Source organism: Trachypithecus francoisi, unplaced genomic scaffold (assembly GCF_009764315.1).
Source record: "Trachypithecus francoisi isolate TF-2019V2 unplaced genomic scaffold, Tfra_2.0 Lachesis_group13, whole genome shotgun sequence".
NCBI lineage: Eukaryota > Metazoa > Chordata > Mammalia > Primates > Cercopithecidae > Trachypithecus > Trachypithecus francoisi.
The window spans coordinates 38,772,315-38,788,054 of NW_022681458.1; the positions used below are offsets into that span (position 1 = coordinate 38,772,315).

A 15,740-nucleotide genomic window follows, 5' to 3' on the forward strand; every position below is an offset into this window, starting at 1 on the left:
TCCTCCTGCCTCAGCATCCCAAGTAGCTGGGATTACAAGCATGCACCACCACACCCGGCTAATTTTGTATTTTTAGTGGAGACAGGGTTTCTCCAGGTTGGTCAAACTGGTCTGGAACTCCTGACCTCACGTGATCCGCCTACCTTGGCCTCCCAAAGTGCTGGGATTACAGGCGTGAGCCACCATGCCCGGCCATTTTTATTTTTATTTTTGAGTTTCTCTTGCCACAAGTAGAGCCTGAAAATTGCAGTTCAAAGCAAAACGTAAAATGCGTTAGAATCTCATCACTTGCCAGTTCTGTGACTGGACAGAGAATTTAATTTCTCTTTCAGTTTCTTCATTTATAAAAGGGGGATAGTAATACATATTTTGTAGGATTGTTGTGAGAATTATCAACAATGCATGTAAAATAACTAACACAGTGCCTGGCATATAATAGGTGGTCAGAAAATAGCAACTATTATACTAAATTTAGTTTATTTTTTTGATGTATCATACTGAATTATGAAAGCCATATTAGATAGAACATTTACTATTCTAGTGCAAACTCCCTAATTATCATACTAACAATTTCTGGTGACCTCATAAAATAAAAAAACACAATTACTATTGTCATTAATATGATCTTTAATAAACGGAATAATGCACCATTTTACAGCAAGCCTTTTTAAACCTAAAGAACTGCCTTAAAATCTCCTTCTCCAATGTCTCTGTATCAATACAATCTTTTTATTTAGGTTTATATATATCAAAGCATTTACTTACACTTATTCATAGAAAACTCTTTAGTGGCTTAATGTCAGCTTTCATAGTGGCATCCATAGATAATACAAAAGAAAAGTGATTTGCTTTATTTTATACTCACACTGATCCATCAAACACAACTTATACAGCATAGCAAGGCTTCAGACAGCTTATACAAAAGCAAAATAACTGAAATTATTCATAAAGTCATATATGATAGTCTATCTGTAATGTAAGAGCAAAACACACCAACAAAAGATACCCGTTAACAAGAAAGAGGGTTCTGAGGAAGTGCGAGTATTTTCTAGCCTTTCTTTTTCCAGAAAAGCATCCTCAGAAATGAATACTCTGTAGCTTATGTTTCTCCGGTCCATTCAGAAAAAGCATGGCAGCTACACATCTCCATGTTTCAGCTACTACAACACCCTAAGAGTTAGTGTATTTTACAATATCCATGTATCTTTATTTGAAAAATTATCAACAGAAAACTGAGGATGATTCCAGCTTAAACACTGATACAATATAATCTCTACGGAAATGAAATAACAAGGCATACAAAAATTGCTTAAATAAATAAATGTGGCCAGAAAAGGAAAAGCCACAGAAGTCAAGCAATTCAATGTTAAACTGGGACCTATCTATCTTAGAATTGCATCTTTTAGTAATTTTTCTTACTGTTAAGCTTCTTTAAAAATATGTTTCCTTTACATACTTAAGAGGATTGGTAACAAGGTGAAGAGCCTGAGACAAGAGATTGGTTACAGATAACTTCCTAGGATTTTAAGTATATAGCATATCAGTTTAGAGCTTGAACTTGTCTGATTCAAAGAAAAATTCTGTTTGACCCTGACAATGTGATAAATAGAGGTTATTTTCTCAAAACCATCCAAGCTATTACTAAAGTTATAAAATATTTAGTTCACTTTTAGAAGGCTTTATAACGTTAAAATGTCTCTTGAGAAAATCCTATCTGAGAGGAACTACTTTACTAAGTTCTCTTATTAAAAAACAAACAAAATGAAACAATTTGTCCCATATCATGTATGGTCATTTGACCAAAGAACAGAAATGTAAGTGGTTTTAAGTCAGTGCTTCAACTCTAAAGGCCTAAATTTGTTGCAACATGTAGCCAATTAGTTGAGTCATTCCCTCTGTTCAGTAATTACAGAACTGGGCAACTTTTTATGATTAATGAAATCTGAGATTATATCTATGTGAAAAAGTCAAATAAGATGAAATATTAAATGAACTGTGCAACAAACACTTTAAATATTCAACTGGATCTAATTGCTTACTTGCTACCAATTGAACTTTTTCAGTGTACAAAGGGAAGAAAGGGGCCCTGAGTTTTTAAGTAATATGTCTGTAGAATGAATCTAAAACATGAAGATGTTTCTGAAATCTAAAGGTATAAATAAAATGGATAAAACCCACATGTTGCCTTTTAAAACTGAAAAACAAATCAAGTTGTAGTTTCAAATACAGTAATTTGCTTAAAAATTCAGTCATAAACTGAACACCCTAATGATGTAATTTGGTTCTGAAGATTCCTTCTTTCTTACCCAGATTTTAAAATGGGTTTCAAGTTGTTTTAAAAATGAACGTGTATGTTCACAATGTTTAATAGTAACACTACAAACATCACAGTAATAACAGAATTGGAATTTTAAAGATACGATAGATTTATTTTGAGCCTGGTTTTAATATACAGCATAAAGTCTTCTGAAGTACTTTCAAATGTATCTGCCTTGAGATACATTTCTAAGTTTTTCTCTATATGCACACTCAACTTAAATCAGTCACCTAAAAGTTAAATGAAAGTTGTATAGTCCAGTCTATGTTGCAAAATAATAAGTATTTCAAAAGTGGTCTACAAAAATGTCCATAGATAGTACCTGATTAATGTAGGGTTTGCTTTTGAAAGTTAATCTTGCATTTAATGTTTAATATTTGACACAAAAAATAAGTAGAAGGTTGTGGCTCAATCATAAAACTAAGCTTGCTGCAATATAAGTTAAACAATTTTAATGGCAAAATGATATACAATTCTGTATGCATGGCTTTTTAGTTATAACTAATGAGAATATAAAATCATAAAATTCCACAATAGAAAATGTTAGATAATACAAAAATTAAGTGCTGATTTGCTGGTAGTCTGATGGTTGAATCCACTTTCAAATAGAAACATCTTAACTCTCAATTCTATCAAACTATCAGACTAGTACTTAACTGAAGTAATGAACTTGAATATAAAAGAAGATATAATTTTATGTTCTTAAATATAAAGTCATTAAAATAGGACTGAGGAAAAAGAGCTTAAGCAATTTTGTCTGAAGAACCGAGACTGAAGTGCTCATTGAGAGGCCTGAAGCATAATGAAGACTAAGAATATCGGGGATGATGACCAACCGCTCTTTTTTGTCCTACTGGGTAAAAAAAAAAAAAAAAGAAAAAATTAAAATCAAAGAGGAGGGAGACAGGATATGAAGAAAACTTTCCTGACACAGACTACAAATCAGATAACTGAGGTTTGGAGTAAGTCAGACATAAACTATGAGGTGATTTTTTTTTTTTTTTTTTTTGCGATGGAGTCTCCCTCTGTTGCCCAGGTTGGAGTGCATTGGCGCGATCTCCGCTCACTGCAACCTCCGCCTCCCGGGTGCAAGCGATTCTCCTATCTCTGCCTCCCGAGTAGCTGAGACTACAGGCGCATGCCACCATGCTGGCTAATTATTTGTATTTTAGTAGAGATGGGGTTTCATCGTGTTAGCCAGGATGGTCTGTTTCCTGACCTCATGATCCACCCGCCTCGGCCTCTCAAAGTGCTGGGATTACAGGCGTCAGCCACTGCGCCCGGCCTAACTGTGAGGTGATTTAAGGAAAGTAATGGGAAGGTGCACTTAAATGTCCTGTGATTTCCTCTTTTCTTTATGTTAATCTGGAAACTTTTAGAAAGGCTTTCTCTTGATAACAAATTTTATGTAACTAGCTCAAACAGTGATTTGCCAGATTTACTTAATCAAGGAATATATTTAGAAGGGAATCATGCAAGGTAGTTTTGGGTAAAGTTTGCACAGTTCATAATCTAAAAGTTACAATGCAACCTTATATGCTGAAGAGTAAACTGCCAGTAAACAGTATATTTAGAAAACATTGCATTCTGAAAAAGTCTTCTGGGGTTTATGTGGGAGTGTTATAGTTTCTAGAATGACTGGTCTAGATAATCAACATGTGTGTACAGATTCTAACTTTAATAAGTTAGCTGGGAAGATAAAGCGATGTATGAAGCAATCTGTGAATAGTTACATAATAACCTGCACATAACAGGTAGTAAGTTCAACATAACTTTAAAAAATGTTGTATAGAAATATAATCTCAAATTCTAGGAGTTAATGATCTCCAATAAAATATTCATGTCCATAAATATGAAAAAAGGAAAAGAAAAGTTCATTGAAATATTTTTCCATTTTAAATGACTTTCAGGAGGCACTTAAAAAGACTGGAAATTTCAGTGTAACAGCTACAGCCTACCAATTCCATTTGGCTGTAGAAGTCAAATTTGAAAATAATTAAAAAAAAAAACTTGCCAATTTTTTGTGATAATTCCCACTGAAGCCCACACTTAAGTGTTCCTTTCTCTCTGTAAATATTTTCACATTCAGAACCAATGCACATTTTCTGGAACAAGTGGATACATGTAAAGAAGCTATACTAAACTGTTTTATAAAAAGGACATTATCCTAGTATCCTTCCTATAGCCTACTCAATTAGTTCTATGGATTAGTAAATTTTCTAAAGTTATTAAAAGCAGAAGTCTTGAAGATGGATTCAAAGGACTGATGAAACTGAAATTCTCTGTTAAATTAATTCCCCCAAATCTACTATGGAATCAATTTAGGGAAAGGTCTCTGTTACCAAAAGCTATCTTAACTTTTTCCTTAAAATTTACCTTACCATTAGTTCTGCAATTTAAGAATGTTAGGAGTTAAGTGAAATGATTTTAAGATTCATGATGGGAGATACAGGATTGAGTTTTGTCTTGAATTAGTAATTATTTCTCAAGCAACAATCAGCATAGATATGTCTACATATCTTATATTTGCCTAACTTCCCAAATCATTAAGGTATGTAGTTTGGCTTACCTTATATATACAAATACAGTTGTATATATACAAATGACAATTGTGCGAGTATAGTGACTGAATTTTTATTTTTATTTTTTGAGACGGAGTCTCACTCAGTCACCCAGGCTGGAGTGCAGTGGCGCGATCTCAGCTCACTGCAACCGCCGCCTCTTGGGTTCAAGCAATTCTCCTGCCTCACCCTCCTGAGTAGCTGGGACTACAGGTGCCCACTACCATGCTTGGCTAATTTTTAAAAAATATTTGTAGTAGAGATGGAGTTTCACCATCTTGGCCAGGCTGGTCTTGAACTCCTGACCTTGTGATCCACCCGGCTCGGCCTCTCAAAGTGCTGGGATTATAGGCGTAAGCCACTGCGCCCGGCCTGAATTTTTAAAATAAATGTTAGCCCATTACGCATCCTGTCATATGGCATATAGGCAGTGTGGTATGGATGAAAGAGATGTGGAGAGAGGTAGACATAGACTGAAATCCCAGCTTTGTCTATTACTAGATATGGACCTTGGACATATTACTTAATTTCTCTTAGCTTCAATTTCCTCATCTGTAAAATGGGAATATTAATTACAATGCTCATATGGTTGCTCTGAGGTTTAAAAGAAATAGCATATATATATTTCAGCATTCGGTATGTGCCTTCTCGTAACTTCCTACACTGGTAACAGTGGTTGTTTTTTTTTTTTTTTTTCCAATTATGCATTTGGAAAGTTTTAAGAATTTACAATTAAGTAATTTTTGTCTAAATGTAATTCAAATCAAGTTCTTTCAGTAACCTAATTCTGGTATACAGTTAGGATTTTGTTAAGGGAACTAATATTAGACTTTACCTATTATGATGCTTTTAAGGTTACATTACCATCCAGTGAAATAAATTTTAATATTTTTAGTTGAATGATCTTTTATTCAAAAGACCTGCTTTTCTACATGTAAAATTTTGTGATAGCAGTTAAATGTCAACTTTAAGAAACATTTATTATCAGATGAGTATTAGCATATAAGTAACTAACTTAATTTTGCTTGCTTGTATATTACAGATTTTAACAGTTTGATGTACAATTTAATTTAAAATTTATTAAAATGATATATACTTTCCACCTTTCCTACTTTTTCAGGAGTTTACTAAGAAAAACTGGTGAAAGGAAATTATTTGTTTTAAATATGCTTGAATGAAATAAACTATTCAGTTATTTTAATCTGGCATATTAATTTTTAAAGCATTTTATTATAATTTTCCCAATATTAAAAAATGTTGGAAAACCTACAATCAACTGGCCCAAATACAAATATAGCAGAATGTAAGATCACCCTTGTGGCAGGAAAAGATCAGTTAGACCTCAAATGGTTATTTACCCTCAATGCTTCAAACTGGAGAAGGAATATAATTTATTTTGATTCAAAGTTGTCCCACAAATATTTGAAAAGAATATCCTAAAATGCATGTGAAAGGTATTTAAAGGCAAGAGAACTAAGTGAAAATGTACTAGGAAAGATACAAATAATTTGTTAATAGAATAATAACTGTGAAAAAAATTATGTGCCAGAAGACTGAAAATCGGTTAAGGTGCTGAATCAAGAGAAGGGCCAATAAAACACAAAGCGTGGAAATCTTGGGCACTAACAAGATAATCTTAATTCTAAGAATCCAGAACAGTGTTCAGCAATCCAGCTGAATAAATGGTAGGTACAGTAACATCTAACTTGTAAGATCACAGCACATGGCAAATGAGAAGGCTTATATACAAGTAAATCACAAATGACAGAAAATTGGGAAATTTAGGCTGTCTTTAGCTAAGTGATGAGATAGAGGAATATGAGTGAAAAAATACTGTTCAGGAGATAAAAACATAAATCAGAAATTTGGTGATTTGTGTTTTCCTCTTAACCTTTTAATCCCTGGAACTATCTTAGAACTTAACTATGTAACATTTACTAAGTACTCTGATAATCGAAAAAAAAAATTTAAAAAGTGAAATCATCAGTTTGTAAATTAATAGAAAATAATTTGTTTAGAAAAAAGTCCATTATTTGACAGAAAGTGCTTTATTAAAAAAATGCAGAGTTTGTTTTACAGAAGATTATAAGTAATGAAAGAAGCAAAGGAGGCTTTTAAAAATAACATGATTTCAAGTCATGTTATTACTAAAAGGTATACTCTAATGTAAATAATAAATGTTGCTCACATATCAAAGATAATGTGAAAAACTGGCAAAAGTAAAAATTATGAAAATAGGATTAAGGAAGATAACACAATTTTGAAAAGAGAGAAGTTTAGTCTCAGTCTGCTCAAAAAAGTTAGGTTTGATAGCAGCCCTTCGTTCATGGGGACTTGGCATGCCACTTGAATGATTTTTCCTCACAGTGTTTTAGGTCATGGGAAGAGGAATAATTTTCAGATAAAGTCACCAGTCTTCGCTTGGGAACAGGGTAAAAGATACTATAGGTTCAGAACTATAAATTACTTCTGAAGTTATAATAAACAGTAAGTGTAATTTTATGAGTCAAAGATGGCCTATTCAGAGAATGAAAGCTATAACACTATTTTGTCTTAACCATTTATTTTCCTACTTAAAAATTCCGTTAAGTATAGCTCTATAAGCTTACCAATAAAAATGTATTCTTAAATAAATGAACATGGAACATGAACATATATAGAAAAATAAAATAAAATGGGAAATGGCTAATATTTGATGTCCTGTACTTTGTTCTAGTCTCTCTTATGAACTCCCAAAACCAGAAGCAAATAAGTTTATTAAAATGCCTGGAAGGAAACATTCAGGATTTGGAAGGTTAAAAGAAATGGCATTTCAAATCAGGTTTTGGTAGTTCCTTCTTTAGAGCCCTTTCAGACAATGTTTCTGTATTCTCCATGATAAGGAGAGAGAAAGTAAGAAATCAGGTAGCTGCTTCTCCTGTGCAAAATTCACTGTCATAGAACTGACCTTCAAAAGTATGGGAGATGGGGCAGAAAAGTGTTTATATTATGGAAGAATATGTGCCCTGTTAGGAAGAGAGCTTACAAGAAAGCTTATTTGTGGCCTATAAACTATTGCACATTCAAACAAAACACAAGAGAAAAGATGTCCAACAAGATAATATGTTCAGGAACGTATCAACATAAAAACTAGCTTGTGCCCAGAAATAAAACATGGATACCAGATACCACTGCAGTCAAACCTGTCTTAATTTGCTTCTGTTTTAATGACCTTAAGAAACTGGTCCAAACTGATTATCAGCAATACATTGTTTTTGCTTTTTTTCTTAAAAAAATATTTTGAGACCACTTTTGATACACACACATATAACTCTGTGGTCATAACAGACAAATATAACTTTAGCGAGACTAAACAAAAGTGCAAAACTTAAAAAACAAAATTTAAAAATATGGAAGCATAAGCTAAATTTTTCTGCATAGCTGAAATCTATTTAAAGCAAGTCCTTGTTGCAGGGGTGGGAGGGGGGTGCTGACAGGAGGATAAAGCAGTTTTTTTTTTTTAAAACATCTTCTGCATGTTTAAATGATGCAAAAAATAATTTCACTCCATAGGCTTGAAAACATTTCACAGACAGTTCATTCCTATATCTTTAGACACCATGGTTGTGGCAGTGCCTCCTTCTGCAAGGTAAACAGCAGTGCTGGATTTGGAATGAACTGCCCTGTTACTGCCATTGTTGTTGACTTCACAGTCCAGTGATTCAGTGGAGATGACCCAGGTGGAGGGGCGCCACCGCTTAAGAGAATAGGGAGTTTTCACACGTTTCTTGATCTTTTCACCTGATCCTGATTTGCCATCTTGTGTTGACTCACCTACTGAAAATAAAAGGGCAGAAAAATGAACTATTTAACAGACTTAAGAAATAAAGGGTGAGGGATATAACTCAAGAAAAGGTCAAACCAATGTCTCAGGAGGGTGCTAACGAACATTTCTTGAAATTCATAATGCCAGGCAATGTTTTTCTAGGCAAAGCTTAACCAACTTATTTTTGAGACTGTTTAACCTAAATGTTTTAATAACTGATTAACTTATTCTATAAGTCAAGGATAAACACACACACACACACACAATCAGAGGAGAACACTTAAAGTTCTCAGCTGTATTCTCAAATCTTCTGGTTTTGGTAGAGATCTTAACTTGGTAAAATGTATTTAATCACTCTATTTAATGCTCAAGGTGGATCAAAAAAATTTTTTTTTGGGGGACTGAGTCTCACTCTGTAGCCCAGGTTGGAGTGCAGTGGCACGATCCTGACTCACTGCAACCTCTGTTTCCCAGGCTCAAGCGATTCTCATGCCTCAGCCTCTAGAGTAACTGGGACTACAGGTGCACGCCACCATGCCCAGCTAATTTTTTTGTATTTTAGTAGAGACGGGGGGGGGGTTTCACCATCTTGTCGAGGGTGGTCTTGAACTCCTGAGCTCAGGCAATGTGCCCGACTCAGTCTTCCTAAGTGCTCGGGTTATAGGTGTGAGCCACCATGCCCGGCCTGGATCAAACTCTAAAAGCACCTGGCATACAATATTTTTCAGAAGAATGACAGAAATATTAGAGTACAAATATTCTAGTAATTTCCTCTTCCTATATCTGACAAGATTTTTTTTTTTTTTTTTTTGAGACGGAGTTTCACTCTTGTTGCCAGGCTGGAGTGCAATGGCATGATCTCAGATCACCGCAACCTCCACCTCCCGGGTTCAAGCAAGTCTCCTGCCTCAGCCTCCCAAGTAGCTGGGATTACAGGCATGCACCATCATGCCTGGCTAATTTTGTATTTTTAGTAGAGATGGGGTTTCTCCATGTTGGTCAGGTTGGTCTCGAACTCCCGACCTCAGGTGATCCGCCCGCCTCAGCCTCCCAAAGTGCTGGGATTATAGGCATGAGCCACCACGCCTGGCCTATCTGACAAGATGTCTTACTGACTCAGAGTCCTGCAATAAGGGTCTGTCAACTGGTCTATAATATAAGCTGCTCAAGCAAGGGGCTATATTTTACTGATAGTTTTTTGAAACCTGTATCCTTCTTTCAAACCCATTTTGTAGCCCTAGAGAATAATAAAACATAACTTTTTTTCATAAATGCCTTAGTCTAAAAAAGAAATCGGCTGAGCGCAGTGGCTCACACCTGTAATCCCAGCACTGTGGGAGACCGAGGTGGGTGGATCACCTCAGGTCAGGCGTTCGAGACCAGCCTGGCCAACATGGCGAAACCCTTCCTTTACTAAAACACAAAAATTAGCAGGGCATGGTGGCGCATGTCTGTAATCCCAGCTACTCAGGAGGCTGAGGCAAGAGAATCGCTTGAACCTGGGAGACAGAGGTTGCAGTGAGCCGAGATTATGCCATTGCATGATCCAGCCTGGATTACAGAGTAAGACTCTGTCTCAAAAAAAAAAATTAATTAATTAAAATAAATCATTTTGTATAACAATAAGTTACAGATTTTGGTGAGCTCTCCTGTTTTGTGTTGTAATACCTTTAGGGCAAGAAACCAAACATTAATTTAAGTTATTTAAGATGCTACAGGGCTCATAGTACCATAGTATAGGTATGGAGTCCCAGCTACTTGGGAGGCTGAGGCAGGAGGATGACCTGAGCCCAGGAGGTTGAGGCTGCAGTAAGCCATGATCTTGCCACTGCACTCCAGCCTAGGCAACAGTGAGACCTTGTCTCAAAAAAAAAAAAAAGTATAGGTATGTGAGAGACTCAATACACAACTCTTGAAAAAGATGATACTAAGAAACTAAGAAGAATCTTACAGTTTTTTTTGTTTGTTTTGTTTCTCAGAGTCTCCCTCTCTTGTACGGGCTGAAGTACAGTGGTATGATTATGGCCGACTACAGTCTTGAACACTGGGCTCAAGTGATCCTCCTGCCTCAGCCTCCCAAGTAGCTAGAACTACAGGCGCTCACCACCACACCAAACTAAGTTTTAAATTTTTTGTAGAGATTGGGTTTTGCTATGTTGCCCAGGCTAGTCTTGAACTCCTGGCCTCAAGTGATCCACCCACCTCAGTCTTCCACAGCACTAGGATTACAGGCGTGAGCCACAGTGCCCAGCCTACAGTTTCTTTATAGTAGTTTTTCTGAAATTTCTCTGGATCTTTAAGATTTATTAAGGTATAGCCAGGCGCAGTGGCTCACGCCTGTAATTCCAGCACTTTGGGAGGCCGAGGTGGGTAGATCACAAGGTCAGGAGATCGAGACCATCCTGGCTGACATGGTGAAACCCCGTCTCTACTAAAAACATAAAAAATTAGCCGGGTGTGGCGGCAGGCGCCTGTAGTCCCAGCTACTTGGGAGGCTGAGGCAGAAGAATGGCGTAAACCTGGGAGGCGCAGCTTGCAGTGAGCTAAGATCCGGCCACTGCACTCCAGCTTGGGCGACAGAGCAAGACTCTGTCTCAAAAAAAAAAAAAAAAAAAAGATTTATTTAGTTTGATAAAACCTAAATGCAGACATAATCAATATTAATATGTGCAATAAAATGTTTCAAAGGTTATACTGGTATAACATTACTTGGAGCTCTTGAACTGGTATTTACTTAATTTCAACTTTTCATAGCAAGTATATGAGTTGCATTATAAAGCAGCAGCCACATAAAGCACATATTAAATTGGGCAATTATTCTGACTATTGTGACACTGACTTTTTAATTATCAATGACAAAAATATTACTTTTTTCTTGACAATAGTCTAATTACCTTTGAGGCCCAACCAAATGGCTTATTTTTTTTTTTTTTTCCTGAGATGGAGTTTCGCTCTTGCTGCCCAGGCTGGAGTACAATGGCACGATCTCGGCTCAGTGCAACCTCCGCCTCCTGGGTTCAGGCGATTCTCCTGCCTCAGCCTTCCAAGTAGCTGGGATTACAGGTGTGCACCACCACACCCAGCTAATTTTTGCTTTTTTTTTTTTTTTTTTTTGAGACAGAGTTTTGCTCTGTCGCCCAGGCTGGAGTGCAGTGGTGCAATCTTGGCTCACTGCAACCTCCACCTCCTGGGTTCAAGCAATTCTCTGCCTCAGCCTCCTGAGTAGCTGGGATTACAGGTGTCTACCACCACACCCAGCTAATTTTTTGTATTTTTAGTAGAGACGGGGGTTTCACCATCTCGGCCAGGCTGATCTTGAACTCCTGACCTCGTGATCCACCTGCCTCAGCCTCCCAAAGTGCTGGGTTACAGGCATGAGCCACTGTGCCTGGCCATTTTTGCATTTTTTAGTAGAGATGGGGTTTCACCATGTTGGTCAGGCTGGTCTCGAACTCCTGACCTCAGGTGATCCACCTGCCCCGGCCTCACAAAGTGCTAGGATTATAGGCATGAGCCACCATGCCTGGCCCAAATGGCTTATTTTATTTTATTTCATTATTGAGATGGAGTTTTGCTTTTTTGCCCAGGCTAGAGTGAAGTGTCGTGATCTCGGCTGGGATTACAGGTGCACACCACCACACCTGGCTAATTTTTGTGTTTTTGTAGAGATAGGGTTTTGCCATGTTGGCCAGGTTGGTCTTGAACTCCTGACCTCAGGTGATCCACCTCCCTTGGCCTCCCAAAGTGCTAGGATTACAGGTGTGAGCCACTGTTCCAGGCCTCAAATGGATCATTTACAAAGTGGCAAAGGTAAATAATCACTAGTTGAAATATATCTATTAGTTGATCTAAATAGTTATTTAAATGGCCCCAAAAGACACACAGGAGAGATTATATGATCCCCCCACTTACTCTGTATACTGCTGCCATCCAGGACATTTGTGGCTGAAAGATCCAGAGAATTAGGCCTCTGTGCTCTTCTGGGCTTTGATGGCCCAGGATCTGCTACTGTGCTTGGAACACCCTGTGTAAGAACATCTTGTTCTGAACATGGATTGCTGTTGTTGTTATTGGAATTAGTTCGGCCACCTTCTAGTGGTCGTTCCCTCCTGTCCACGAGACGATCCAGAACACCTTCATCATGGCCAGCTTGTTGCTCTCGTCTCAGTAAAGGCTCATGCTCATCGGGACTGGAATTAATATTCAGCCGGGTATCCTCACCGATAAACTGATTCTGCAACATTTCTTGGGCCCTATGTGTCACTATGTTGGTTGTTTGGCCAGATGGTACTGTCCCATTGGCATATTGGGTTGTGGCAGCATGGGAGTTAACACTGTGGTTTCTACCTGCCACACCATTCATGGTGACTGTCACCACATGAGGTTCTGCTGCATTGATTGTATTCATCTTGGCAACTCCAGTTTCGACTTGTTTCAAGTTTGATTTGTGCTTGCTGCCAAATTTTAGCCGGGGCTCCTTTGTTGAATTTTTGGTGTTCAAAGGCAAACTAGTAGGTCTCTTGGGAAGGTTTTGTTGCTTGGGGAGAGGATAGATCTGAGTAGGCAGAACATCAGGAATTAAACATGCTTGGCCATTTGCAGCCTGTGTGAAGTCCTGCTGTCCAGTTGCTTCTACTGCAAGTTTTATGAGTGGGTAAAGCAAGCTAGAACTAGTACTGCTCAGTGGGTCTGGCCCACTGAACTGTTTAAGAGAGTGCTCCATGAGATTCTCATCAGAGCTTTCCTTGAGGTTCTTATCAACTTCTTTTGGGTCTAACTTGTTGGTCTCCAAGTCTTCTTCTGTCAGCTGTAGGCAGACAGGGGTTGGCCCAATTGACTGTGCAACATTTGTGGCATGCAGATTTGTTTCATCTGGGTATGGCATCTCAGATATAGTAGTCATGCCAGTACTTGGTGTGAGGCCTGTGGTGTTTGTGGTTGTTGTGTTGGTGGAGAGGCTGGTGACACTTGTTTCAGGGCTGGGTATTCGAGCTTGTGCTTGCTGTCGTTCATAGTTAATCGAATTTCGGTTTTTTTCCCCTATAGTCAAAGGTGTGCTGGACATAGAATGCTCAGAGGAAATATTCTTCACGATGTTGTCGGTATGATGGATAGAGTCTTCAATGTATGAGGAGGAAGAATAATCTGGATAAGGACCAATTTTTGGCACACGCCTATTATGTGACAGGTTGCTTAAAGAAAGAAAAAAAGTATCACATTGAGAATGTACATTTATGATAAATTGTCTCTCCAAGTTTGACACCTCTGATTTTAAAGTCTGAGTTGTTTTTCATTTTCTTCCAAATATATATTTTTCTAAAGGTTAAAAAGTCTAATCAAATAATCAAGTGTCAATTAATAACTTGGTAAGTATTAGTTATACATGAATTAAGCCTACTGAAAAATGTATGTGGATCAGATATAATTTTTATAAATGTTTATTATTTTGGTTTATGAGTTAATTTAAAAATCTCCCCTATAGTTGTCTAACATCATTAAATATATATTTATGAATATATATTCATACAACCAGACATTATGTTTTATGAGAGGAAGAACCATGGTATATGTTTTCTGTACTTCCATAATTCTAGATGCATGGTGCCTACTCAAAAGGTATGTTATCAATTAAGTTCCAATGGGCAAATGGTAGAAAGAATATAAGCTTTTAGGTTGTTCCAAAGGCCTCCATTAAGAAGCACACCCTAGTAATGGCGCATATCTTTCTGGGATAGTCTGAGTCATATCAGTAAAAGTCCTTGAGCCTAAGGTATAAGGCAGAATATGATGTTCAAATAAAGGATCAAAGATTCAGAATTGCTCTCCAATTATCATGGGTTCTTTGCTGTCATTGTCATTCCTTGGGAATGATCATTATTTATAAGGGAGATGACAGGAGGGAAAGAAGAAAAAGTTGTTATACAGTACAAGAAAAGAAAGCTAAGGAGACATGGAGGGTAAGATTCAGTAAAATAAAACAAGAGTAACTATGGGATGAATTATAATTTTGGGGAAATTATTAGTAGAGACTGGAGATGAGAAGATGCATGCAGAAGGTTGAGCCGAATGACACAGGAGGCAAAAAATGGCCAAATCAAGATGGGCCATCAAGGGTTTTTTTTCTTACCACTGAAGAAAAGTTTGAAAGCATTCAAAATAAAAGCTTTAGCTGACTTCTGAGAGAGGTATAAACATCATACTAAAGGACATGGGAAATACAGAGATGAGGGGAGATGAAAGCAGAAGACAGTCCTCAGGTATGTGTAAAGTGAAAAAATTTACAATTAGAATTGCCAGTGTCTAACTTCCTTGATTTACTGATATATAAGGTATAAGAAAGAGTGTATATACGAAACTAATTTGACCTATACAAAAGTAGTGCAAACCAAATTTTTGATCTATGGCTAATACAAATAAATGGCTTTCACAAATTAGAACAACAGAAAACAGGCCGGGCGTGGTGGCTCACACCTGTCGCCTATAATCTCCATTACTTTGGGAGGCCAAGGCAGGTGGATCACCAGAGGTCGGGAGTTTGAGACCAGCCTGGCTAACATGGTGAAACCCTGTCTCTAATAAATATACAAAATTAGCTGGGGATGGTGGCTCATGCCTGTAATCTCAGCTACTCGGGAGGCTGAAGCAGGAGAATCGCTTGAACCCAGGAGGCAGAGGTTGCAGCGAGCCAGGATCATGCCACTGCACTCCAGCCTGGGGGACAGAGTAAGACTCAGTTTCCAAAAAACAAACAAACAACAACAAACAAACAAACAAACAAACAAACAAAAAAACCCCAAAAAAACCACACAGAAAAAAAAAAAGTTTCAAGAATCGAGTTTATTTTTATTTCAATCTTCTCCAGTAACCCTTTCCTGGATGCCTTTCTGAAAGTTTTAAACATGTATTAGACAAAATGACAGAGTCATAGAAAGGCTTTTTTACCCCAAACATGGAACAAAGAAATACAGACGTAGAAAGTTCCAAATTGTAGGAATTTTTAAAAAGCCTTTTTATTTAGAACCAAAAATTATAGTTCTAGCAAAGAAAAAGTCTTGTA

The 15,740-nt window shown here is 37.2% G+C and overlaps 1 protein-coding gene across 2 annotated transcripts in view; it reads right to left on the reverse strand.

The window, feature by feature from the left end:
* Positions 1-607: 607 nt before the first annotated feature.
* The window catches only part of BMPR2 (bone morphogenetic protein receptor type 2), a 210,406-nt gene continuing 195,273 nt past the window's right edge, over positions 608-15,740 (reverse strand). The window contains exons 12-13 of one of the 2 annotated variants that reach the window (XM_033230678.1): positions 12,596-13,875; positions 608-8,694 (exon numbers count right to left, since the gene is read on the reverse strand). In XM_033230678.1, coding sequence (XP_033086569.1) covers positions 8,444-8,694; positions 12,596-13,875 — 1,531 coding nt within the window. In that variant the 3' untranslated portion in view covers positions 608-8,443. The remainder of the gene's footprint in view (positions 8,695-12,595; positions 13,876-15,740) is intronic. The other variant, XM_033230679.1, reaches the window with a different exon arrangement.